Source organism: Somniosus microcephalus, chromosome 30 (genome assembly GCF_052327205.1).
Source record: "Somniosus microcephalus isolate GS21.2 chromosome 30, FLI_Smic_1.0, whole genome shotgun sequence".
NCBI lineage: Eukaryota > Metazoa > Chordata > Chondrichthyes > Squaliformes > Somniosidae > Somniosus > Somniosus microcephalus.
The window spans coordinates 21,960,467-21,988,267 of record NC_141016.1 but is presented as its reverse complement, the minus strand read 5'-3'; the positions used below and the strand labels follow the sequence as shown (position 1 = coordinate 21,988,267).

General features: G+C 48.5%; 1 protein-coding gene across 1 annotated transcript in view; it reads right to left on the bottom strand.

Annotated features, from left to right (window-relative positions):
- LOC147098006 (tetraspanin-15-like) overlaps nucleotides 1-27,801 on the bottom strand; it is a 344,298-nt gene that overhangs the window by 90,518 nt on the left and 225,979 nt on the right. Inside the window, exons 6-7 of the mRNA XM_085971200.1 lie at nucleotides 24,337-24,387; nucleotides 11,999-12,115 (exon numbers count right to left, since the gene is read on the bottom strand). Coding sequence (XP_085827326.1) covers nucleotides 11,999-12,115; nucleotides 24,337-24,387 — 168 coding nt within the window. The remainder of the gene's footprint in view (nucleotides 1-11,998; nucleotides 12,116-24,336; nucleotides 24,388-27,801) is intronic.

Genomic DNA, 27,801 nt, shown 5'->3' with positions numbered 1-27,801 from the left:
GGAAGGGTCGGAGGGGAGTCCAATTGCTGGGCCCAGCGGCGTCCAGCAACACAGGAAGGGTCGGCCAGCTCAGCGGCCTTCTCCCCAGAGGGAGAGTCCGGCCTCCAGTCCGGAGACGGCCAACGCCGAGGAGATGCGCCGCATCAAGGACTTGTCAGCGGACTCGGAGCGCCGGCACACGGAGCTCATGGGGGTAGTGGCACGGTTGCCTGAGGCCATCAAGTCCCTGTCTCGGAGTGTGTCTGAGTTCGGGCCCTCAGAGGCCACCAGTCAGGCGGAATTCCGGGCAGATCAGGCAGCGAGTCGGGCGGAATTCGGGGCAGCTCTGGCAGCGACTGGCCAGGTGATCAGTGGTGCCGTGCAGTCACTGGCTGCTCTGATGCGGTCACTGAACAGGTCAACACGGGCACTCACTGCTGCCACACTCGCTGTGTCAGCCAGGCATCGCCAGGGCACCCAGCGCGCTGCAGCAGCACAGCGGTCTGTCCCTCGGCAGATTGGTGCGCATGCTGCAGTGCTGGCCCGGGCGAGTGCCAGTGTCTCAGGCGACCAGCGAGTGCCTGCCATCCACCAGCTTGCCCCCATTCCTCCAGCCGCCACTGCCACTCCCCCAGTGGAGCTGCCAGGAGCTGCTGCAGCGACTGATGCTGGCCAGCCACAGCTGCAGCATTCACCAGCCGGCCCCTCGACGGCCAGACGTCGTCTAGGCCGACCCCCAAGGGCATCTGCTGTCACGACATGTGCCCCTCAGGAGCCTGCCCCCAGCCTCGCAGCAGCCAATGGCCTCACTTTGAGGAGGAGCAGCAGGGCGGGCAGGGGCCACACAAAGATGCCCAAGGCATCGCCCTTGCGGGCCAAAAAGTAGAATGTGTGGGCAGTTGTGTTTGTTTTTTGAGGCCGAGAATTTGATGTTTGTTTTTTGAAGGCCGAGGATGTGATGTTTGTTTTTTACGAAGGCCGAGGATGACAGCCATTTTTGTTGCACTGTTTTGTTAATCCTCTCCAGGTTGTGGGAGCGAGTAATGTGTGTGAGTGTTTTTTGGGGGTTTCGTCTTTTTTTGGTTTTCATGTGGGAAGGGCCCTGAGTTTGTACAATAAACCATTTTATTTATTCACATTGTCCATGTTTGATCTTTGAAGTGTTTGTTGTCTTAACCGGCTGAGGGCTTGCGGAGCGGCTGCAATCATGTTGTTTCATTGGCACAAGCCATTCCCTGACAGGGGGCCTAGAAGTGACGGTCAATAAGCCGCCGACGGGCGGCCCTTGGACCTTCTGCCTCCCTCCTGGGCTGGTACTCCTCGTCCTCCTCCTCCTCCTGCTCCTCCTCCTGAGGTGGTGGTCCAACGTGAGGTGGCAGTGCCTGAGTCCTGCGGATAGCCAGGTTGTGCAGCATGCAGCAAACGACGACGAATTGGGAGACTCGCTCCTACGAATACTGGAGGGCTCCCCCGGAGCGATCCAGACAGCGGAACCGTTGCTTGAAGACACCGATTGTTTGTTCTATGATGTTCCTAGTCGCTTGATGGCTCTTGTTGTATGCCTCTTCAGCAGGGGTCGTGGGCATGCGGAGCGGGGTCATGAGCCAGGCACACAAAGGATAGCCTTTGTCCCTGATAAGCCATCCTCTTGGGGGAGGCTGTGCCTGGAACGTGTCAGCCACAGTTGTCTGTCGCAGGATAAAGGCATCGTGGCTGCTGCCTGGAAAGCGGGCATTGACAGCTAGGATGCGCTGCCTGTGGTCACACACTAGCTGTACGTTGAGGGAATGGTAGCCCTTCCGGTTGCGGTAATCCTCGGCATGCTCCAGAGGTGCCCGCAAAGCCACATGCGTGCAGTCAATGGCGCCCTGCACCATGGGGAAGCCCGCTATTCTTGCAAATCCCACAGCACGCTGCTGCTGCTTGTCCAGGGTCATGGGGAAGGAGATGAATTGATGTCTCCTTCTGAAAAGGGCATCGGTCACCTGGCGGATACAGCAATGCACGGCGAACTGGGAGATGTTAGCGATGTCCCCAGCAGCGGATTGGAAGGAGCCGGTGGCATAGAAGTTGAGAGCCACCGTCACCTTCACTGCCACCGACAGAGACGTCGTGCGCATCAGCTGTGGCTGCAGATCTCTGTGAAGCAGCTGGCAGATGTCTGCAACCACCTCCCTTCTGAATCGCAGCCTCCTAACACACTGCGCGGCAGACATGGTCAGATAGGAGGACTGCTGGCGGTATACCCTGGGTGGGTAAGGCCTCACTTGGCGACGCCTGTTGCCCCCTCTGCGTCTAGCCAGGGCTGCCACTCTCTCACGGCGTCTGTAAGCCCTTCCGGCATAAGGCTGAAAGTCAGCGTTGGCACCCAATGCAGCCCCCATTATATGCTGGCAAACACTGAGATCTCAATGAAGGCAAAGATAATTGCTAAGCTCTGGCCTGAGCCAAAAATACCTGTCCTAGTGTTGGGCCAAAGCAGTAAGCTCTCTTCCTTGGTCTCTCTCCAAAAAACCGTTGCGCAAGAGTGAATCCTGCAAAATGGCTGGCCTTTATAGTGCAGGGTAAGTGCCCTTTAAATTGCACTCCCCGCGGCCCGCCTCGGCTGTGTACTGTTCCACTTCACAGTCGTTAGGGCCGCCCGGCGCACAATGGGGCGGCGCGAGTGAAGTTCCGGTTCCGGGCGCACAAAGGGCGTTGCACGACGAAATGACGTCATGATCTGCGCGCGCAGCAGGGCGCGCGCTAAGAATTTGCGCCGGCGCTAAATGTCTACTGAAGTTGGGGCGAGGCGCAGATCGCGCTGCGCCCGGGCGCTAAGCGCCTAGCGCTCGAGATCTACTCCTCCTAAGGCGCTAATGGCTGGCGCGCCCAACTGAATTTCTAGGCCAAAGTGTGCAGACAGTGTGCAAAAGTAGGACACATAGCACGAGTCTGCAGGTCGGGAAAGAAAACCAGCAATAAGAAACCTACCAAAGGAAAGTACAAGGTGGTACATAAGATGACGGAGAATAGTTCAGATGAACAAAAGAGTGATAACGACTCCAAAAGCAGGCAACTGAGTTGTCTGAAACTACATAATGTGATCGCAACGGAGGATCACCGAACCATTTGGGTCACTCTCAAGATAGCAGGAGTCCTGGTAAAGATGGAATTGGACACAGGATCAGCCCTAACAGTCATAAACCGACGGGACTACGAGCGGCTATTCTCACACATACCCTTGAGAGACACAAAATTTATTTTGAAGACGTACATGGGGCAAAAAGTCTGCCCCAAAGGAAAAATAAGGGTGACCGTTATATATAACGGTAAGGAAACACCAAAACTAGACCTGTATGTATTGCAAGATGGAGGACCACCATTACTGGTACGTGAATGGATCCGGAAAATACAACTGGATTGGCATTCCATACAGGCACTGACTGTGGCTGACAAAAAGGATGACGACGTCACACCTGGGCGACTGTCAAAGATCCTAACTGACGTGAAAGAAGTGTTCCAGCAAGGACTCGGAACACTAAAAGGCATGACAGCGATGATTAAAATTGAAGAAAACGCAAGCCCAAAATTTTTTAAGGCCAGACCAGTACCTTATGCGATCCGCCCAGCCGTCGAAGCAGAGCTGGAGAGTCTGGAACGTTCAGGTGTACTGTCCAAGGTAGACTGGAGCGAGTGGGCTACACCCATCGTCCCTGTGATGAAAAAGTCGTTGCGCAGCACGCCTGGGGAACCAAGGAAGGTTTGCATCTGTGGGGACTTTAAGGTAACAGTGAACCCGGTCCTTCACACCGTACAATATCCACTTCCGCGGATTGAAGATATTTTTGCCTCGCTATCTGGAGGGTAACGCTTCACTAAGATTGATCTGGCCCAGGCGTATCTGCAAATGGAGGTAGAAGAAGCATCAAAAAAATACCTCACAATCAACACCCATAAAGGTCTCTACCAATACAACCGGCTGGTATTCGGGGTAGCATCAGCTCCGGCTATTTGGCAGAGGGTAATGGAACAAGTCCTGCAAGGGATCCCAGGGACCCAGTGTTATTTGGACGACATCCTGTTCACGGGCGAAAATGACAGTGATCACCTTGCCAACCTGGAGCAGGTGCTCGCTAGGTTGCAGGAATATGGGCTCCGAGCTAACTACCCCAAATGCGAGTTTTTTAGAAAACAGATCTCGTATTGTGGCCACGTTATCGATAAAGAGGGGTTTCATAAGTCCCCAGAGAAGATTGAGGCAGTAGTCAAGGCTCCAGCACCGGAAAATGTGTCACAACTGAGGTCGTTCCTAGGGCTGGTAAACTACTACCATAAGTTCTTGCCAAATTTGTCTACAATACTACACCCACTGAACACCCTACTGCAAACTGGGGTGCCATGGAAGTGGAGTGACGAATGTAGACGAGCTTTCCAGAAGAGCAAAACACTAATCACATCAAAAGAGGTATTGGCCCATTACAACCCGGCATTACCAATTCGGTTGGCATGTGATGCGTCACCCTACGGCATTGGAGCGGTGCTGTCGCACAAATTCACGGACGGCTCAGAGAGGCCAATAGCCTTTGCGTCACGATCACTAACCTCAGCCGAGCGTAACTACGCCCAGATTGACAGGGAGGCCCTCAGCCTAGTGTGGGGAGTGAAAAAGTTCAATCACTATCTGCACGGGCAGAAATTCACCTTGCTGACTGATCACCAGCCTCTTGTCTCCATTTTTAATCCGAAGAAGGGCGTTCCGGTGATGACCGCGCAACGACTACAAAGATGGTCACTTTTTCTAGGGGCGCACCACTATGAGATTGAATATAAGGTCACGAAACAGCATGGAAATGCTGATGGGCTATCACGCCTGCCACTGCCTACTGCGGAGGAAGCACCAGCAGTGGATCCTGTCGAAATATTCCATTCGACTATAGTTGAATACCTACTGGTAACTAACGCTTGTATCAAAAAGGAAACCCGAAATGACCCGACACTGTCTCGGGTATATGATTTGACGGTGAAGGGATGGCCAGCATATGGCGACTCACTGTTGCCAGCATTCTCGACAAGGAGAGAACAGCTGTCAGTGTGCCGGGGGACCTTGATGTGTGGATCCCGAGTGGTAATTCCACCCAAGTTAAGGGATAGAGTGCTCAATGAGCTTCATGAGGGTCATCTGGGAGGGGTAAAAATGAAAAGCCTAGCCAGGGCTTATGTGTGGTGGCCAGGAATCGATAAACAAATCAAGGACCTGACCAAGAGCTGCTCAGGATGCCAGAGAGTCCAAAATGCACCACCACAGGCCCCTCTACACCCATGGGAGTGGCCCTCATCTCCAGGGCAACGGGTGCATATTGATTTTGCTGGTCCATTCATGGACTCAATGTTTTTAATAGCCGTGGATGTGCACTCGAAATGGCCTGAGGTCATCAAAATGTCCTCCACCACCACGGAGAAAACTATTGCAGTCCTACGGACCATTTTTGCCAGGAATGGCTTGCCAGAACAGATTTGCTCCGACAACGGACCACAGTTTGTGTCCGAAGAGTTCCGGCGGTTCTTGAAAAAGAATGGGGTAAGGCATTGCACATCCGCCCCGTATCATCCAGCCACAAATGGATTGGCTGAGAGGTTCGTACAAACCTTTAAGAAGGCAATAAAGGCTATGTACAATGACAACATTCCGCTGCAGCACAAGGTGGACAATTTCCTGTTCGCCTACCGGAATGCGACACATGCAGTCACCAACCAGGCCACAGCCATGATGTTCTTTAACCGAAGGTTAAGATCTCGCCTGGATTTGCTCAGACCAAACGTATGAAGAGATGTTGAGAGTAAGCAATTCCAGCACATCCATGAGAAGCCAACAAGGAGCTTCAATGTAGGGCAACCAGTCTTGGCCCGCGACTACTGAACAGAAAAATGGCAGCCAGGAACGATATGCACACGGCAGGGCCCACTAATGTACACAGTGGACGTTGGGGAGAGCATCGTGAGACGCCATGCTGACCAGATCCTAGAGTCACAGGAACAAGTCAACCCCATGCCTCGCCCATACGTACCTGGTGATGAACCCGACGTACAGGTCGCATCTACCCCAGAAACAGTAGCATCGGAAGCTGATGAACCAACCGACGACAGGGGGCCAGAATCACCTCCGCACCAAGAGCAAGACACTCGGGAAAGGCGCTATCCAGAAAGGATGAGGAAGCCTCCCCAAAGACTGAATATATAAATAGACTATTTTCAGCTAATGTTGCATGTTAAAAGTGTTAATTGTAATTAGTTTGATATTTAATTGTTAAATGAGTGTTATGGTACTGTTAATCTAAAAGGGGAGGAATTGTAATGTATATACATTTAAGGGAGGAACTACTTTTTACAGCTCATGTATACTGTAGTGCCGGCAGTGACCACACCTGTATATAGCACTGAGTAGTAATCTGTACAGGCAGTTGCAGTGTGAGCCACGTTGAGTAAACACCTGTTGTACCGTTCTCTGCAGTCTGTGTCTTATTATACATGGACACTACAGGAGTACCCTCACCACATGGACTGCAGCAGTTCAAGAAGGCAGCTCACCGCCACCTTCTCAAGGGCAATTAGGGATGGGCAATAAATGCTGGCCTTGCCAGCGACTCCTACATCCTATAAACAAATTTTAAAAAACCTTAACCAGGCCTGTGAAACCAGGAGGGTGGCTTTGCCTGTGCTGCCTGACATGTTTGATCAGATGAACTAATTCACTGCATAAACACCATCTGTTTCTGAAAATATAACACAGACCTTACAAGGCAGCATCCTTGATCCAAGTTAACGGGTCTTTGAAATGTCATGTATGTCAGTTCAAACCTTCAATACCATTACACCCAGTGTACTCAAGCTTTATACAATGAGAACATTTTATTCCTTGAACGTTTACTCATTAGGGAATAAAGACGTGCTGATACTTTGTCAAAATCAATACCGCTTTCACTCTGCTTTTCTGCAGATTAATAGTGCTCGAAAAATTCGTCTAACAATTACAGAGTTCATTCAGTACTGTCCCGAGAGCTGAGTAATACTCCTTTCAAATCTGCACGGATTCTCAATATCTAAAAGAACATGGAATTACTCAATAGCTGGTTGTGCAATAGGACTGAGTGACTCATACATTTTATCCGTTACAAGTTTTTCCGACGTGCGCGGTTTTGTTAAAGATTTATTGATTAGATTCTGCTCAGCATCACTGTCCTCACGGTTCCTTTCCGATTTCATTCACCTCACAGCATGTGGCTGTGATTCACCGGGAGAGAGGGCAAGGCGCAGGGTGGTGTACCTGTGATAAAATTCACCCCACGCATTGACCATCCAAACTCAATCACGACTGGCATGAAATTTCATCGAGCGAGTGAAACAATTTGTTCTAGTTTAATAACGGAAAGTTTTCAGCCACTCGGCTCCAGTTCAGCTATGTCTTACAGTAAGAGGATTATTTTTTTTTCTGGTGAATGTATTTTATACGTTTTGGGACATTTCCCCCCAGGTCCTACGCAGGCTGCGATAAAGTAATTTGCGGGAGTGCTGCTTGCAGTGGATGGCGTAGCAATAGACTGTAAAGTGGCTCACAAATCTTCTACTGCATAAGAACCATTTCCAAATTCAATTGTGCACTTCAGCTAAATTACTTTGAATGCACAGCTTTGCCAGTGATGATTAAAACCCACAATCCCACCTGAGTTTGAGGAGATTGCATCCCATAAAGTAAGATATATCAAGGAATATCATACCCTTTGTAAAACAGCGTACACGCAATAGAATTTTACGCTTCAAAAGATGGGTGGCTAATGAAACCCAGTTACTTGGAGCTGCACAGAACATTCACAAGCCACTAGCAACAGAGGCGTTAACTGCAGGGAATAGCAGTGCGCAAAAATAGGCTTATCTCTCTGTTCTGGGAAGAGGGGCAGAATCTTCCATTCAAATAGATGCTACAGGTGGACATAGAAACATAGAAACATAGAAGATAGGAGCAGGAGCAGGCCATTCGGCCCCTGGAGCCTGCTCCGCCATTCAATGAGATCATGGCTGACCATCCAAATTCAGTACCCTGTCCCTGCCTTCTCCCCATATCCCTTGATCCCTTTAGCCTTAAGAAATATATCTAACTCCTTCTTGAATACATTTAATGAATTGGCCTCTACTGCCTTCTGTGGTAGAGAATTCCACAGGTTTACCACTCTCTGGGTGAAGAAATTCCTCCTCATCTCTGTCCTAAATGGCTTACCCCTTATCCTTAGACTGTGACCCCTGGCTCTGGACTCCCCGGCCATCGGGAACATCCTTCCTGCATCTAGTCTGTCTAGTTCTGTTAGAATTTTATAAGTTTCAATGAGATCCCCTCTCATTCTTCTAAACTCCAGCGAGTATAAGCCCAATTGACCCAATCTCTCCTCATACGTCATTCCTGCCATCCCAGGTATCAGTCTGGTGAATCTTCGCTGCACTCCCTCCATGGCAAGAACATCCTTCCTCAGATAAGGCGACCAAAACTGCACACAATACTCAAGGTGTGGTCTCACCAAGGTCCTGTAAAAAGATCCCATGGGACCACTTTGAAGAATATGACAAATGTAAGGTTCACTTATGACAAATGTAAGGTTCATAATACAGTAGAGAGCCAAGCTGAATATCGAAAGTACAGAGGAGATCTAAAAATGGGAATAAGAGGGTTAAATAGAGAGTATGAGAATAGATCAGCGGCTAGCAAAAAAGGGAAATACCAACAGAAAACGCTGGAAAAACTCAGCAGGCCAGGGCAGCATCCATGAAGAGAGAAACAGTGTCAACGTTTCAGGTCATGACCTTTCGTCAGAACAAAAAAGAGAATCCAGCACTCTTTTATAAACACATAAATAGTAAAAGGGTAGTCAAAGGAAGGGTGGGGCCGATTAGGCACCAAAAAGGGGGTCTTCTTGTGGAGGCAGGGGGCATGGCTGAGATACTAAATGAGCACATTGCACATTGCATCTGTCCTGGCCAATATTTATCACTAAACCAACATCACTAAAGCTGATTATCTGGTCATTATCACATTGCTGATTGTGGAAGCTTGCTGTGCGCAAATTGGCTGCCGCGTTTCCTGCATTACAACAGCGACTACACTTCTGAAGTACTTCATTGCCTGTAAACGCTTTGGGACGTCCTGAGGTTGTGAAGGGCGCTATAGAAATGCAAGTCTTTCCCTTTCTTTTACAAGTCTTGGCTTGCTCAGGATAGCACCACCACAATGCTCCAACAACACTCAAGAAGCTCGACACCATCCAGGACAAAGCAGCCCACTTGATTGACACCCCATCCACCACCTTAAACATTCACTCCCTCCGCCACCGGCGCACCGTGGCTGCAGTGTGTACCGTCTACAAGATGCACTGCAGCAACTTGCCAAGGCTTCTTCGGCAGCACCTCCCAAACCCACGACCTCTACCACCTAGAAGGACAAGGGCAGCAGGTGCATGGGAACACCACCACCTCCAAGTTCCCCTCCAGGTCACACGCCATCCTGACTTGGAAATATATCGGCCGTTCCTTCATCGTCGCTGGGTCAAAATCCTGGAACTCCCTCCCTAACAGCACTGTGGGAGCACCTTCACCGCACGGACTGCAGCGGTTCAAGAAGGTGGCTCACCACCACCTTCTCGAGGGCAATTAGGGATGGGCAATAAATGCTGGCCTTGCCAACACCGCCCACATCCCATGAATGAATAAGAAAAAACATTCTCTCACAGACAAAGCTAAATCCTAAAAGCGTGTTGGTGTAGTTGTCACATCCTTAACCCTGGTATCGCAATAAGAACGCTTTTTACAAACAATATTAGGAAGTGTGCTCGAGGCTGTGGAGGAGAATACGTGGCTGGGTGGTGGGGGAGTGGGCAGATGGTGGGGGTCATAGTGCACATAAGTTATCGGACCAGGCGCCATGGATGACCTGGGCCTTTCCAGTCCTTCGTTTTCTCACAGCCCGCAATATATGATCGGTTCTTCTATTCCAAATCTCAGAAAAATGCCCTCCTGTAACGCAGGTAACCTGTCAGTGCCGCGTGAATGTATTGTACTGGCTCTTGCCGCCTCCCACTGCTCTTGACAAACAATTAATCCACTTGCACAACCAACTCAACTGGAGGCCGGTGTCCCTGTGGATGAAAGGTGCGCCTCACAAGCACTAAAAGGGGGCTTGCTGAGGAAGGCCACTGATTTGTGGTTTTCATGGAAAAGTAGGGTTTATCTCAAGCAAAGGAACACATGCTCCAAGAATACTAAAGTGAACTGCTACAACCTTTAGACCTTTATTGTTTAGGAACTATTTTAAAGTTCTGGTGAGAAATTAAGGGCTAACAATTGAGGGCGTTAACTCCCCGGACAGATTAGCGCCCCCACGCCGGAAATTCAGTGGTTGCGCCCCAAGAGGGAAGCGGGGCGCTACTGGAAGAGCCCCGCATCCCTCTTGGGGCGCTGCGAGTCAATATCGCGGTGCTACATCACGTCACGGTATTGCAGGCCTTCCTCCCCTTCTTAAAGGTGAGGGGCCTTGCACAGCTGGGCCCCCGGGGATCGGGAGTGCCTTCAAAAGAGCCCAGCACTCAAGAGAAGTGCCGGGCTCTTGGAGTGCGGCCAGCACTCCGCGGGGGGTTGGGGGGCGTTCAGGATACTGGGGACGGGAGCGCAGGCAGGTGCTGGCAGGCGGCCAGCAACAAAAATGGCCGCCCCGCATCTCACCTTTAAATAGCGCCGCCCCTGCCGCAGGTAGGCCACCCCCTGACCCCGTCGGACATAGCGTCCGGCGGTAAGTCAGGGGGCGGTCCCGAAGATCGTGGCCGGGGCGCGAGCGGGGCACTGCGCACGGCGATGACGTCATTGCCGGCAGCGCAGCACCACGGGGTGCTAACAGTTACCGCCACCGCTAACCTCCCGCTGAATTTTGCGGGAGGTGTTGGCGGCGGCGCGCCCGGGCGCTAGTTGCTTTGCACCCTGTTTAACGGGAGGCGCAAAGCAACCGAATTTTCCCCCCTAAATCTTTTGCACGCCCACTGTTTCTGCTGATTTGATTCAATCTGCTTCTGTGTGGTGTTTATCTCTTAATAAAAAACAATCTGTAGTTTTTGGCCTATGTGATTTGCCAGCGTGCTATCATCTACCAATTTCAGAAAGCCTAGGAGTGACTGAGGTAGTCCACACTGTTCCTGGTGTTTATACCGATAGTAAAAAAGGTTTCATTGTTCATCTCAAGCCACACTATTACGGTTACTTTGCATGCATGGTTGTGTTTGGTTCGTAGCAAGTGAGAATTCAGCTACCAAAGTGGACCTTTGGTCTGATCATGAGTAAAATGCACCTGGAATGTCTCGGATTGGGAATAGAGCTGACCTTTAAGCCATGAGCTGCCACATTTATTAAGTTCAGGCAAAGCAACTCAGACCAGACCAAGTACCTCCGCCTCCAGGGAAAGGGACGCCTCTGGACCATGAGCCAACTCTCAGGGTTATTTGCACATGTCCTGGGAGCTTGGCGTTTGCCCAACCTTCTGGATGGGAAAGAGCGAACAAGATGCTGAACACGTTAAAACAGGGACGAGATGCTCCCTTCCCCGAAAAAACAAAGCCTTTGTCTGAGCTACGACATTCACAGCCTTAACTTTCTCCAGTCTCCATCGCTTCCCGGCGCACAGTCCAATCCTCAATCTACATCTCCTCTCCAGCAACAACCTTTTCAACAAATGGGTGATCGAAACCAAGCACCTCAACAGAGGGTTTATTTTCCCTCACATCCCACCAATTACCGGGGGAGGCGGGGGGGAGGGCACGGGGGGCCTCATGGTTCCTGTTATCCCCGTTGGCGAAGAACTGCATTGTTCTCGAGCGTCACCGAGCCAGCATTTTGTGCAAAAATCACACTCGTCGTTACTTTTCCAAGGATACTATTTCGGATACATCTTTTGTTCTCAGGCCTCAGTACAGAACGCGGATCAACAGCACGACAACACGGACCAAGAGATTACCTGTGGCAAGAGTACTGCGGCAAGAATTCCTACTGTGATACCGATGTTATCCTCAAACCACAGCGAGATGGCGTCGACACAGCCTCGGGCGTAGATGATTGTGCCTACCTCGAAACGCTGCGGATCAAACCAAAAATAAAGCAAGGTCAGCATGGTGGAAGAAGATTTCGCCTTAAGCCGCCTATTACTGAATGTGCAATAATTGCTTCACTTTCTCTTCCCTCCGCCCTATTCATTTAATTTGGCCCAGAAATTCGTCACGGGCGGTGGCACAAAACGGGCAGTATCGGATCGGCTGCCTATTACACGCAGCGCCCAATAATCAGTTCCATTGCAGTCAGGCGGGTCCATCTGGTGCCACTGCCAGACATGATTCAGCCATTCATGAAAGAAAGACTTATGAAATAATACTGAGCGGCCTGCGGGTGGCGCTGTCCAGGGAGAGTATAAATACTCGGGCATGAGCCCAGCTTGCGCAGGACATTCTTAACAGGAACTAGTGAAGGACACAACTAGACCTCCATGTTGTAAAACAGTTGATTAAAGCTTTGCTTAACGCTTAGAGCAAGTGCCTCGTAGTTTTCTTAGATCACCGCCCAAGATGGATTTCTAGGCCTTTACCTTTACGTGATCCAGTGCTGGCCTGTCCCCTGGCGGACAGGGATCACCATTGACTGACTACCTCCAACCCGTCATGCTTGCCACTGTTGGAGAGAACGGGGAGCAGCGTGTGGCGTGCGGTGGCGCAGCGGTTATGTTACTTGGACTAATAATCCAGATCAGAACTTGAGTTCAAGTCCCCGCTAGGGCAGTTTGAGAATTTGAATTCAGTTTAAAAAAAAATCTGGTAAAGGAAAAGCTACCATCAGCAAAAAGTAACCAAGAAGCTGATGAATTGCTCGTGACAAGCCCAACTGGAACCTGCCACTCTTAATAATTCAATTTTTAATAATTCAATAATTTAATAATTCTTACCCGGTCTGGGCCTCTATGTGACTCCAGTCCCACAGCAATATGGTTGGACCTTTAGCTGCCCGCTGAAGTGGCCAAGCCAGCCACTCAGAGGCATCACCACCTTCTTAGCATAACTAGGGGTGGGCAGTAAATGCTGACCTTGCCAGCGACGCCCACATCCCGAGAATGATTATTTAAAAAAAAACGCAAATTGTCTCATGTCACGACGGTTTTTACCGGGCACTAGAATGGATGAAATGCATTTAGATTGGCAGGTTGGAGCACTGACATCCATAAGCCCCAATCCCCCAGGCTCTGATTCACGCACTGATCCTCATATTGCAGAGATAGGGGGTGATTTTGCCGATGGGGATGTCGATGAAGGCGGGACTGCTGCTTGTCGGGTTTCAGTCCCGCCTCCATCGACGTCCGGCCAACCCACGCTATTTTCCCTTGATTGACCTTGTTGAGCCTGCCCAGCGGGTTTAGCCGGCCAATTAAGGGAAAGCCAGTGACAGAGGACGTCAGCGTATGACGTTTCATCTGTCAAAATTTTTTGACAGATGAATTGTCACCATGTGACAGCCCTGTGAAGCTGTCAAACACTGACAATCTCTGTAGCTTGGTGAGTCATTTATAGCCGCGTTCCAGGAATTCTCTCTGTGCTCCTAATGCCTCTTGAATTGTCGCAGGAAGTGCACAGAACACACGTTCTACCATATCATTCCTAGCACAGGTAAATCCCAACCTTTAGCATTGAATTCATCATCACTTAGTGGTCTGGTTATTAGGGACAAAAATTGGACAGCAACTTTCGGCACCCGTACATGCGCATTTTAAAAAATTCATTTAAGGGATGTGGGCGTTGTTGGCAAGGCCAGCATTTATTGCCCATCCCTAATTGCCCTTGAGAAGGTGGCAGTGAGCCACTTTCTTGAACCACTACAGTCCGTGTGGTGAAGGTACTCCCACAGTGCTGATAGGGAGGGAGTTCCAGGATTTTGACCCAGCGACGATGAAGGATCGGCAATATACTCCTAAGTCAAGATGGTGTGTGATGGGAAGTTGAAGGTGGTGGTGTTCCCATGCATCTGCTGCCCTTGTCCTTCCAGGTGGAAGAGGTTGCGGGTATGGGAGGTGCTGCTGAAGAAGCCTTGGCGAGTTGCTGCCGTGCATCTTGTAGATGGTACACACTGCAGCCACAGTGGTGGAGGGAGTGAATGTTTAAGGTGGTGGATGGGGTGCCAATCAAGTGGGCTGCTTTGTCCTGGATGGTGTTGAGCTTCTTGAGTGTTGTTGGAGCTGCGCTCATCCAGGTAAGTGGAGAGTATTCCATCACACTCCTGACTTCTGCCTTGTAGATGGTAGAAAGGCTTTGGGGAGTCAGGAGGTGTGACACTCACCGCAGAATACCCAGACTCTGACCTGCTTTTATTGCCACAGTATTTATGTGGCTGGTACAGTTAAGTTTCTGGTCAATGGTGACCCCCAGGATGTTGATAGTGGGGGATTCGGCGATGGTAATGCCATTGAATGTCAAGGGGCGGTGGTTAGACTCTCGCTTGTTGGAGATGGTCATTGCCTGGCACTTCTGTGGCGCAAATGTTACCTGCCACTTATCAGCCCAAGCCTGAACATTGTTCAGGTCTTGTTGCATGCGGGCATGGACTGCTTCATTATCTGAAGAGTTGTGAATGGCGCTGAACACTGTGCAGTCATCAGCGAACATCCCCATTTCTGACTTTATGTTGGAGGGAAGGTCATTGATGAAGCAGCTGAAGAAGGTTGGGCCTAGGACACTGCCCTGAGGAACTCCTGCAGTGATGTCCTGGGGCTGTGACGATTGACCTTCAATCACCACAATCATTTTCCTTTGTGCTAGGTATGACTCCAGCCAGTGGAGAGTTTTCCCCCGATTCCCATTGACTTCAGTTTTAAACGTGGAAATCCAGAAGCTGCTGTCAGAGATACCCCGCTCCTCCACAGGGCGGGCTGTTACATTTCTCGCTGATAGACTCAGCACTGAAATCAATGCAATGGCGTGAACTTGGGGTACTTACCCACTAGTTCCTCACTAAAAACGCCAGAAAAAGGTAGGGCTGGTGCATTCAGGAGTAAGTGAATTTTTAACGGCATAATAAGTGATAATTACTGCCGAACAACCTATCTAGCCAAAATTTAATTTTACAAGTGTGGAGTCTCATTCCTTCAAAAGTTAATTAGTGGTGGAGATTTGAAAAAAAAAATTAAATAATTTGTTTTCACTTTTTCTGTCTGTCTCTTTTATTTCTCTCTCTTAATCCCATCTGTCTTTCCCAAATCTTTATTCCACTTTCTGTACATGATTTAAATATAATTTATACTTCCTGCTTTGGAGGGGCGATTCGATCACTGATCGGGGGTCTTTGTATGGGACGGGGGGCGGATCTGATCCAAGGGAAGAAGGTAAGCTTGGGGGACCATGGGAAGCACACCTGCTCCTCCTGGCCCACAAGCAGTGCTGTAAAGGCATTTACCTTCTCCCCGAAGCTGTCCTTGCCTCACTTCAGCTGACGGGTTTCCCGAGGCCTGGGAAACCCAGCTGAGCACGGTTAAACCTGCAACGATTGTTACATCTGAGGCTGCCAGCCTCATTTAAATATTTAAATTGCCAAGCCCCCTCCTGGAATCAGGCTGGCTGCCCGCCCCCCTGTCCCGCCTCCGTTAAACCCAGAAGTGGGCAGGTTGGAGGCGGATTGGTGTCGGGTTTGACATTGTAACATTTCACCTGACCCCCCCAACCCACCCGTTTTTGGGGGTTAAAATTCACCCCTGCGTGGCTCAGTGAGGGTTCTTCAATCTGATTGGTTGAAGAGCCTCGCCATTTCTTTCATTGCTCACAGATGCCCTGTAGAGGGCGCCGCGCTGGATCAGACAGCGGATTTGAGCAAGTCTGTGCTCTGAAGACCGAGAAGACTTTGTGGGCCGCTGACAGCGAGGTGAATGGCGAGCGCCGTTCCTTCGCCGCTGACCGCAAAATCCATTATCCATTTAACTTATTCTTAACCCTGCCGTACTGCATCATATTCAGCTGATTCACCTACACTAAAGGGCACAGGTAATTATAACTGTTCCTTCAGGGAGCAAAATTCAGTGACTAGCTAAAGATCAGTTTGTTCAAAAACGAGAACAAAATCTGAACAAATCTAGCCGATGCTTTTTTTTTGCTGCTAATCCTGGATTTAATCAAACTGTAGCAAACAATTGCAACCATGTAATAATCTGACGCACACACACACAAATACATACGTACATACAAACATACACACACAAACATATGTGCACATATACGTACACAAACATACACACAAACACACACACAAACATACACACGCACAAACATACACACAATAAACACAAACATACACACACACAAACATAAACATACACACATAAACATACACACACACAAACACACACAAACATAAACATACACACACACTAAACACAAACATACACACACACAAACACAAACATACACACAAACATACATACACAAACAAACACAAACATACACACACAAACAAACACAAACATACACACAATAAACACAAACCTACACACACACAAACATAAACATACACACGTAAACATACACACACAAACATACACACACAAACACACACACATAAACATACACACACACATAAACATACACACAAACACACACACATAAACATACACACACAAACACAATACACACAAACATACACACACAAACACAATAACATACACAGAAACATACACATAAACATACACACACAAACACAATACACACAAACATACACACATAAACATACACACAAACATACACACATAAACATACACACAAACACAAACATACACACAAACACATACACATAAACATACACACACAAACACAATACACAAACATACACAAACATACACACACAAACAATACACACACACACAAACACAATACACACAAACATACACACAATTTACACACAAACATACACACACATAAACATACACACACAAACACACACACACAAACATACAGCAGTGAGGTAATCTGATTGAGGGATAAATATTGGCCAGCACACCGAGGAGAACTCTCCTGCTCTTCTTCGTAAATGGTACCATGGGATCTTTTACATCCATCCACCTGAGAGAGCAGGCCGGCCTCAGTTTAACGTCTCTTCTGAAAGACGGCACCTCTGACACTGCAGCACTCCCTCAGCACTGCACTGCAGTGTCAGCCTGGATTTTTGTGGTCAAGTCTCTGGAAGTGGGATTTGAACCCACGACTTGCTGACTCAGAGGTGAGAGTGCAACCCATTGAGCCACGGCTGAAATAGACAATTCGGCCCAACTGGTTTATACCGGCGTTGACGCTCCACACGAGCTTCCTCCCAGCTTATTTCTTCTAACCAATCAGCATGTCAGTGACGAGTATTGACAACACTGATGTAAAGGACAGGTTCTGTCGCTCAGGAGGTCTGGTTCTTACCACAAGTAGAATCATTGCTCAAGTTATTTCGCCCAACTGTAGGGGGTGGGGGGGGGGGGGAGAAGACCATTATTTCAAATCCTACATCGATGGTGGAAGAAGTAGTAGAATGGTGGCCATAAACCTATTAGAGAAACTCGGCTGTTGTTTGTCTCTGTGGAAGGAGCGGAGGCTAAAGAAACATCTGCTGGGGTTGAACCCAGAGAGAATATCCCTGTCAATAGAGTTTAGAAGAATGAGAGGGGATCTCATTGAAACTTATAAAATTCTAACAGGACTGGACAGACTAGGTGCAGGAAGGATGTTCCCGATGGCGGGGGAGTCCAGAACCAGGGGTCACAGTCTAAGGATAAGGGGTAAGCCATTTAGGACAGAGATGAGGAGGAACCTCTTCACCCAGAGAGTGGTGAACCTGTGGAATTCTCTACCACAGAAGGCAGTAGAGGCCAATTCATTAAATATATTCAAGAAGGAGTTGGATATATTTCTTGAGGCTAAAGGGATCAAGGGATATGGAGAGAAGGCAGGGACAGGGTACTGAATTTGGATGATCAGCCATGATCTCATTAAATGGCGGAGCAGGCTCGAGGGGCCGAATGGCCTACTCCTGCTCCTATCTTCTATGTTCCTATGTTTCTATACACACACACAAACATATACATATATAAACATACACACACACATAAACATACAGACACACAAACATACACACATAAATGACGTAAGAAAACTACAAGGCACTTGGTCTGAGTATTAAACAAGGCTTTAATCAACTGTTTTTCAACATGGAGATCTAGTTGTGTCCTTCACTAGTTCCTGTTAAAGAATGTCCTGCGCAAGCTGGGCCCATGCCCGAGTATTTATACTCTCCCTGGACAGCGCCACCAGCAGGCCACCCAGTATTATTACATAAGTCATTTTCACATGCATGACAAGAATTATGTCAATAAACATACACACAAACACAAACTTACACACATAAACATCCACACACAAACATACACACACACACAAACATACACACACACACACATACACACATAAATACACACACACACAAACATACACACATAAACATACACACACACATAAACATACACACATAAACATATACACACACCTATAAATGAGCAACTGCACCCTTAAGAAATGACACCATTACCCAAGACAAAGGCATCAATGGACTGCAATGCGGGCTATGAATTTGGGCGTTCAGGACAGGTCCGCGTTCCCAGTCTCCCGTCAGGAGCAGGAGTGATTTCCAACTGCTCCGAGCAGTTAAGGGGACGGTCAAAGTTGACCATCCAGGCTTCTGTTGAGATATTTATCGTGTTTGTTTCATTGAAAGACCAGCTGGACTGTTCTCAGCTGCCTGAAGCCGAAACACCTATCCAGTTGGCATTACTATTTCATGTGCTTCAGCAGTGGGGCTGAACACGAAGCTCAGATCCACCTCTCACCTCAATTACAGCAAATAGCAGCCTGGAGCATCTGGAAAGTTATTACCGTTACATTTAACCGTGCCACGGATGCCTGGGTTGTATTGAACCTCAGTTTGAGATATGTCGATTCTTTTCTCATTTCAATTGCGGTGTGCTGTCATTTAGCGATGTGAAGAGAATGCGCCGGTGGTTTCTTTGACCTCATTGTCTCTCCTGCCATTTTATTCCTGCTCAAGCTTGCTTCAGCACTGTTGCTCTGTAAAACTCACTCATCTTTTCTTTTTTCCTGTAACCCACAGTCTCCTCAAACTGTCGGCCCCCTCCAGCCAAGCCAGGTCTCAGCCGTGGCTCAGAGGGCGTCACTCTCGCTTCTGAGCCAGAAGGCAGCAGGAGAACTCCCCTGCTCTTCTTCATCTTCCGTGGGATCTTTTTACGGCCACCTGAGAGGGCCGACGGGGCCCGGGTGTACCGTGCCACCTGAAGGTAGGCACCTCCGGCCGTGCAGCGCTCCCTCGGTACTGCACTGGAGCGTCAGCCTGGATCATGTGCTCGAGTTTCTGGGCTGGGGCTTGAACATAAGAACATAAGAACATAAGAAATAGGAGCAGGAGTAGGCCAATCGGCCCCTCGAGCCTTCTCCACCATTCAATAAGATCATGGCTGATCTGATCCTAACCTCAAATCTTCTATCACTCTGCATCCACCCGAACCCATGTGATCTCCCGGGAGAGGCGAAAAACCAGATAAAGACCCAATGGCCAATTTGGGAGAAAAAATCTGGGAAATTCCTCTCCGACCCATCTAGGCGATCGAAATTCTTCCAGGAGATCACTCTGTCCCTATATTTTCTACAGTACTTACCTTCTGTAAAGGTGATCTCCACCCCAGCCAGGAACAGGAATAAAACCATCTCCTGAAATCTAACACAGAATTAGAACACAGTAGGAGCAGAACCAGGCTACACGGCCCCTGGGCCCACTCCACTACCCACAGGGCCATGACCATTCCGAACCTAGAATCATGTCCTATTTCCTGCCCGCTCCCCGTAACCCTTAATTCCCTTTACTTCTAGGAAACTATCTATTTCTGTTTTAAATTTATTTAATGATGTAGCTTCCACAGCTTTCTGGCTCAGTGGCAAGAGTGCTACCCACTGGGCCTACGCTGACACCCGAGGTGCACTGGCTCCTGCTCTCACACTTTTTCCTGTAACCGTGAACCAGGGCAAGGGCCATACAAGTGTCCGTCAGGTGTGTCACCTGCCCAAGTACCTGGCATCTGCTCAGGTTCTCCACAAGACAGCCAGGCCAAGGCTAGGCACGTGCTATGAATATTCTGATCGCCAAGATGGTTCAAAAGTAGACCAACAGGAAGTAGGTCAGTTTACAATAGCTCCTAAATCATAGAATCATTGAAATTTACGGCACAGAAGGAGGCCATTCGGCCCATCGTGTCTGCGCCGGTCAAGAAGGAGCTATCCAGCCTAATCCCACTTTCCAGCTCTTGGTCCGTAGTAGGTTTTGGCACTTCAAGTGCATATCCAGGTACTTTTTAAATGCGATGAGAGTTTCTGCCTCTACCACCCTTTCAGGCAGTGAGTTCCAGACCCCCACCACCCTCTGGGTGAAAAAAGCTCTCCTCAACTCCCCTCCAATCCTTCTACCAATTACTTTCAATCAATGCCCCCTGGTTATTGACCTCTCTGCTAATAATATAATAATAATAATAATAATCAACTTTATTGTCATTGTTAGTGCACAAGTGCAGGACAACGAAATGTAGGCTTGCGGCTCCCGAGAGTGTACATTTTGATTAAGACATTTAACATTCAACATTCATTTGGCTTGTAATACATAAACATAAACATAATAAAGTGCATTGGCAGATGTGCAGGCTTTAGAGTTTATTTGTAGAGTTCAGTAGGATGACAGCCCTGGGAAAGAAGCTGTTCCTAAATCTGGTCGTTCGGGTGCGAATGCATCTGTAGCGTCTCCCAGATGGCAGGGGGGCGAACAAACTGTGGCTGGGGTGTGTAGGGTCTTTGATGATGGTCAGTGACCTCCGTAAACAACGTTTCTGGTAGATGTTCTCTATGGTCGGTAGCTGGGTGCTGGTAATGCGTTGGGCAGTTTTGACTACCTGCTGCAGGGCTTTCCGGTCATAGGAGCTACAGCTGCCATACCACACTGTGATACAGTTTGTCAGGATGCTCTCTATTGTGCAGCGGTAAAAGTTAGAGAGGATCAGGGGTGACAGGTTACATCCCTTCAGCCTCCTTAGGAAATATAGGCGCTGCTGGGCCTTCTTCACCAAAGAGGAGGTATTGAGGGACCAGGAGAGGTCTTCCGTGATGTGGACTCCGAGGAACTTAAAGGGAAATAAGTCCTTCCTATCGACTCTATCTAGGCCCCTCATCATTTTATACACCTCAATAAGGTCTCCCCTCAGCCTCCTCTGTTCCAAAGAAAACAACCCCAGCCTATCCAATCCTTCCTTTTAGCTAAAATTCTCCAGTCCTGGTAACATCCTCGTAAATCTCCTCTGTACCCTCTCTAGTGCGATTACATCTTTCCTGTAATGTAGTGACCAGAACTGTACACAGTACTCTAGCTGTAGCCTAACTCGTGTTTTATAGAGTTAGTTCAAGTATTTCCGTTACTGTCTTGTTTTCTCATAAAAAATAAATCTGTTGGGTGCCCTAATGTCACATGTGGTGTGCGACTAAAGCCACATATAGCAGACAGGTCTGTGTAGAAATGTAACCCAGCAGGAGTCTTGTATCTAGAACTTGAATTTTGGATTTTATACAGCTTCCCTCTCAATAACATTCTTCATGCCATAATTGAGTCTGGGCAATACAACCAATAGAAAGACAATTCAATCTGTGAATAAAACCCAATTTGAACCTTGCTACTCATTCGACTGGATCTTTAAAATAAATGTTTTTCTTTCGTAACAGCTAGAATTCACCGGGTCCTGGAAACAAATTAAATCAGGGAAGAATGGCAGTGTTGCTCTCAATTCATACAAGCTCGTAAAATAACATTCAGTTTTGACACAGCAGAAGGAATATCAATGAACATAAGGCAACAGGCTCCGACTCTCAAATTCACTTTGACAAGGCCTTTTTACGCAATTATCTCTGTTTTGCATCAAATACAATAGACCCTCTAACAGGTGCGCACCCTTTGCATTTTCTTTCCGTTCCATTAGGCCACTTTGTATGTTGGTCTGCATTAGGCATTGCATTGGGGTATCGCTGTCAATTCACTCGCTGGAATCGAAGGAAGTGTTTTCAACCCAGCAGTTGGTGCAACATAGGACTGAGGAAATATAAATGGTGCTGTCAATCCAATTTAACCAGCACTACACTCGTGGTGTAACTGCTGCACACCGACGATGGGGTGTATGAAGCAACAATAGTCCACAGCCTCCTGCTCTCGCATAGAATGATACAGCTCCGCTTGACAACGGCATTACCATCGCCCAATCCCCCACTATCAATATCCTGGGGGTCACCATCAACCAGAAACTTAACTGGACCAGCCACATAAATACTGTAGCAACAGGAGCAGGTCAGAGGCTGGGTATTCTGCGGTGAGTGTCTCACCTCCTGACTCCCCAAAGCCTTTCCACCATCTACAAGGCACAAGTAAGGAGTGTGATGGAATACTCTCCACTTGCCTGGATGAGTGCAGCTCCAACAACACTCAAGAAGCTCGACACCATCCAGGACAAAGCAGCCCGCTTGATTGGCACCCCATCCACCACCCTAAACATTCACTCCCTCCACCACCGGCGCACCGTGGCTACAGTGTGTACCACCTACAAGATGCACTGCAGCATCTCACCAAGGCTTCTTCGGCAGCACCTCCCAAACCCGTGACCTCTTCCACCTAGAAGGACAAGGGCAGCAGGCGCATGGGAACTCCACCACCTCCAAGTTCCCCTCCAAGTCACACACCATCCTGACTTAGAAGTACATCGCCAATCCTTCATCGTCGCTGGGTCAAAATCCTGGAACTCCCTCCCTAACAGCACTGTGGGAGCACCTTCACCACACAGACTGTAGCGGTTCAAGAAGGCGGCTCACCACCACCTTCTCAAGGGCAACTAGGGATGGGCAATAAATGCTGGCATTGCCAGCGACACCCTGATCCCAAAAACGAATTTAAAAAAAGCAGAGAATGATGCCATTCGGCCCATCGTGCCAGTGCCAGCTCTTTGAAGGAGCTCTCCAATTAGCCCTGTAACTTTTTCCGTTTCAAATATATATCCAATTCCCTTTTGAAAGTTATTATTGAATCTTCTTCCACTGTCCTTTCAGGCAGTGCATTTCAGAGCACAACAGCTTGCTGTGTAAAAAAGAATTGTCCTCATCTCCCCTCAGTTCTTGTGCCAATCACCTTAATTCGGTGTCCGCTGGTTACCGGCCCTCTAGCCATTGGAAACAGCTTCTCCTTATTTACTTTATCAAAACCCTTCATGATTTTGAACACCTCTATCAAATCTCCCCATTACCTTCTCTGCTCCAAGTTGAACAACCCCAGCTTCTCCAGTCTCTCCACGTAACTGAAGTCCCTCATCCCTGGTACCATTCTAGTAAATCTCCTCTGCGCCCTGTCCAAGCCCTTAACATCCTTCCTAAAGTGTGGTGCCCAGAATTGGACACAATATTCTAGCTGAGGCCGAAGCAGTGTTTTATAAAGGTCAAGCATAACTTCCTTGTTTTCCGGTAACTGGGGCATAGGGCGTATGAATAGTTGTCGGGTGAGATGTCTGCCCAAGCACCTGGCACCTGCTCATCACCGTCACAAAACAGCCAGGCCAAGACTGGGAACTTGCAATGTGGCGACTCACACAACAGCAAGTGGCTTAGCTCTTTGGTCGCCGATGGGAGCTCTTTGGTCGCTGTGGGCTGCTCCCCCGGTGGCGGTGAGTATTTCAGCCGCACAGATCAAGAGCAGCTCAGGTTCAATCCTTGCGCTGTGTGGGCCTAGCTGCCAGGGTGACAGGAGAAGCACCGCAATTGGGCCCAGCGCCCCTGGGTTGGGCAGGGCAGAATCTGGCAGGAATCCCCCCCCACCGCTATTTGTTGTCCATTGGAAATGCGGGCGGACAGGACTGCGCGTGGCGGTGATGCCTCTGTGATTGAATAGCCCACTGATACTCAGCATTAAGACTCAGACTGCCTGGGTGACAAGAGGACAACTGCCACCCGCAGAACCTCACCCTTGCGACGGCCAGTGCCACCCTGACAGGAGAAAATGATGGGGAGAAACGTCACCGAGCCAACAGAGCTCAGTTCCAATAAAAAGGAAAAAAAGAGGAAATCTGTAATAAAAATGTTATAAAATACACAACAGGTCTGTCGGCATCTGGATATAGAAAAGTGCAGGTTAATGTTGTGGGTGTAACTCATTTCTCACCTCTTGATGCAGAGCCTGGTATCCACACTGAGTGTTGACGACATCTCCTTCCTAATAGGACAGAAAGCAAAGTGTCACCAGCCAATCATTAATGGGCAGTTACTGCCTGCTGTCAGACATCAGCCCTTGGAATCCGATGGATAAATGTGAGAGGACTTTGCTCATTCTTAAGCCTTCGAACAGAACTGATCCGAAAGGACGTGAGCTCTGGCCATTCCTGTTGGCCAACATTTACGGCCAACTAAATCCAAACAGGCTTAAATTGGAATAAAACCGTTCCCTCAGCCTTCAAACAGGAAAGTATAGGAGTCAATTCATAGGATTCCATCGGATATACGGCACAGAAACAGGCCATTCAGCCCAACCAGTCCCTGCCAACGTTTATACTCCACTCGAGTCTCCTCCCGTCTTTCCTCATCTAAATCTATCAGCATAACCCTCTATTCCCTTCACCCTCATGTGCTTATCTAGTCTTCCCTTAAATGCATCTATACTATTCGCCTCAATCACTCCCTGTGGTAGTGAGTTCCACATTCTCACCACTCTCTGGGTAAAGAAGTTTCCTATTTGATTTCTTGATTTCCTGAATTCCCTATTTGATTTCTTGGTGAATTCAGTGCTCGAACCAGTTTCTGGGATTCAGCTGTGGGTTTATGTTGCTACGCCAACTGCATGGATTGGATTATTGCATTGTAATCACTTCTGCATGCCCACTATTCCCTTTAAGCTGTATTTGACTCCACCTGCCTACTTCTGATCACTGGAGGGTTCCGGAGCAGAAGGCAGGGGAAGGATAGAAGACAGATCTATCAATACTACTCTCCATTTGTCGTCGGCATATCAGAGCTGTGCTTGCTCAGCAGTTCAACTTCTTGACCGCTGACTCATGGCGCTCCGCACAAAAGCAGCACCAAGTGTGAGCCTGCTGTGTAGTACTCGGCAAGGCCAGCCTACACCTGGGGATACAGTCGCAGAAAGAAAGGGCAGGCAGTATGGGAATCTAGGAGCAGGAGGAGGCGGTTTAGCCCCTCGAGCCTGTTCCGCCATTCAATGAGATCATGGCAGATCTGTGACCTAACTCCATATGTAGACTGTAGTTTAAATGTCAGCCAATGCTGAGAGCTGAACACTGGACTCCCTGGGCTGGATTTTGCCAATGGGGACGTGTTGGGGGTGGGACTGCTGGTTTTCGGGTTTTAGTCCCGCCCCCAACGACGTCCGGCCAACCCACGCTATTTTCCCTTGATTGACCTTGTTGAGCCCGCTCTGTGGGCTTAGCCGGACAATTAAGGGAAAACCGGCGACAGAGGACGTCAGCGTATGATGTTTCATCTGTCAAAGATGAATTGTCAGTGGTTGACAGCTTTGAGAAGCTGTCACTCAAACACTGACAATCTCTGTTCTAAGGTGAGTCCTTGTACTGAAGACTCACCAAAACCTCTTTCCTCAGCAGAAATCAGATGGCTGCTGCATCTGAGAATGCAGCAGCAGTTCTGTCATCACTGCCGTTGAGATGAGGCACCTCCAGATCCCCAAGGGTTGAAGCCTGCAGGAAGAAGCAAAGGTAAGTAAACTTTTTCTAACACTTTACACTCACCTCTCATATGTACCTCTCCACACTTGCACCCATCACTCACCTCCACAGCGCACTTTTTGATCCCTCTCACCCCCGCAGACCCACTGCTCGCCTCGATGGCCCCAGTGAGATTTGCAACCATTGGGAAGCCCGCACTTGCAGGGGTAAAATGGGGTTAATCCTCTTAACTGCCCGTTAACTACCTGTTAACAGACAGTTAATTGGCTGTAATCCCCTTCCCGCCTCGAGGAGACGGGTCCCGGCGCAACTCGGGGACCCGCCTCCCGGGAAGATGGCACGGAGGTGGGTTGGGAGCGGGTTCGGTACCCGCTCCCAGTTTCTGCCATTTTCCCGGCAGTCCCGCCTCCCCAGGGCTGGCAGAATTCCCCCGTTTGTGCCTGTTGCTCTGTCCGTCTCACCGTGATTCTTTGGGCTCCCTCCATCAGCAGCCCTTCAGCTACACGGCCTGTTGCCAGCAATAAATTGGAGTAAAAGATTCCTCGGGCTATCAACTCAGTAACAGGTTTCCAAAGAGACAGCAAAAGTGAAATCATTGCAACCAATCTATAAGGTTATTCCATTATGTTTACGATTTCACTTTTGAGTCCATTATTGAAGAACTGAAGAAATTTGCTTTCCTGTTATTTTGTGAACATTGGATGTGTTGCTGGTTTGTACAGCAATCACAAATATCAGCAAACCATTCAGTCTTCCAGTTTTTCTCGCATGGGATCGCAAAATAGTTTATTTTTTTGCTCCGTCCACCTATTTCTTTTTACCTTCACTCCTAATCCAACTCAAGGTTTGCACCATTCCCTGTCTAATAAAATCAAGTCCCTCACTCCCTCCAGTAACTGCTAATTATAAATCGGTACCATTCCGTACCAATCTCCTGCTTCTGAAGGGATGAAGTAGTCACAGATGTTCCCTTCTGCAGAACCTGTTATCAACTGATTAAAGTTCGCCCCGATTTTAATTGTTCCACAATTGACGGTCGTGCCAAGACCCGAAGCTCTGGAATTCCCTCCCTAAACCTCTCTACCTCTCTCTCCTCCATTAAGACGCTGCTTAAAACCTACCTCTTTGCCCAAGCTTTTGGTCATCTGTCCTAATAGCTTCTTATGTGGCTCGGTGTCAATTTTTGTCTAATTAACACAACTGTGAAGCACCTTGGGATGATTTATTTAACATAGAAACATAGAAACATAGAAGATAGGAGCAGGAGCAGGCCATTCGGCCCCTCGAGCCTGCTCCGCCATTCAATGAGATCATGGCTGATCATCCAAATTCAGTACCCTGTCCCTGCCTTCTCCCCATATCCATTGATCCCTTTAGCCTTAAGAAATATATCTAACTCCTTCTTGAATATATTTAATGAATTGGCCTCAACTGCCTTCTGTGGTAGAGAATTCCACAGGTTCACCACTCTCTGGGTGAAGAAATTCCTCCTCATCTCAGTCCTAAATGGCTTACCCCTTATCCTTAGACTGTGACCCCTGGTTCTGGACTCCCCCGCCATCGGGAACATCCTTCCTGCATCTAGTCTGTCTAGTCCTGTTAGAATTTTATAAGTTTCAATGAGATCCCCTCTCATTCTTCTAAACTCCAGCGAGTATAAGCCCAATCGACCCAATCTCTCCTCATACGTCATTCCTGCCATCCCAGGTATCAGTCTACGTGAAAGGCGCTATATAAATGCAAGTTGTTGCTGTTGTCTCCAGTTTGCCCTGGAGTGTTTTTGGATTAGGTTTATTGTCCAAACTGATCATTGCTTTAAGGTCAGTCTTAACTCAATAGTTCAGTGGTCACTGCATCTACATTGATTTCTACTTCCCTTAACAAGCAATAGCGAAAGGTTACTTCTGCTACAATATAAAGAGAAATCAATC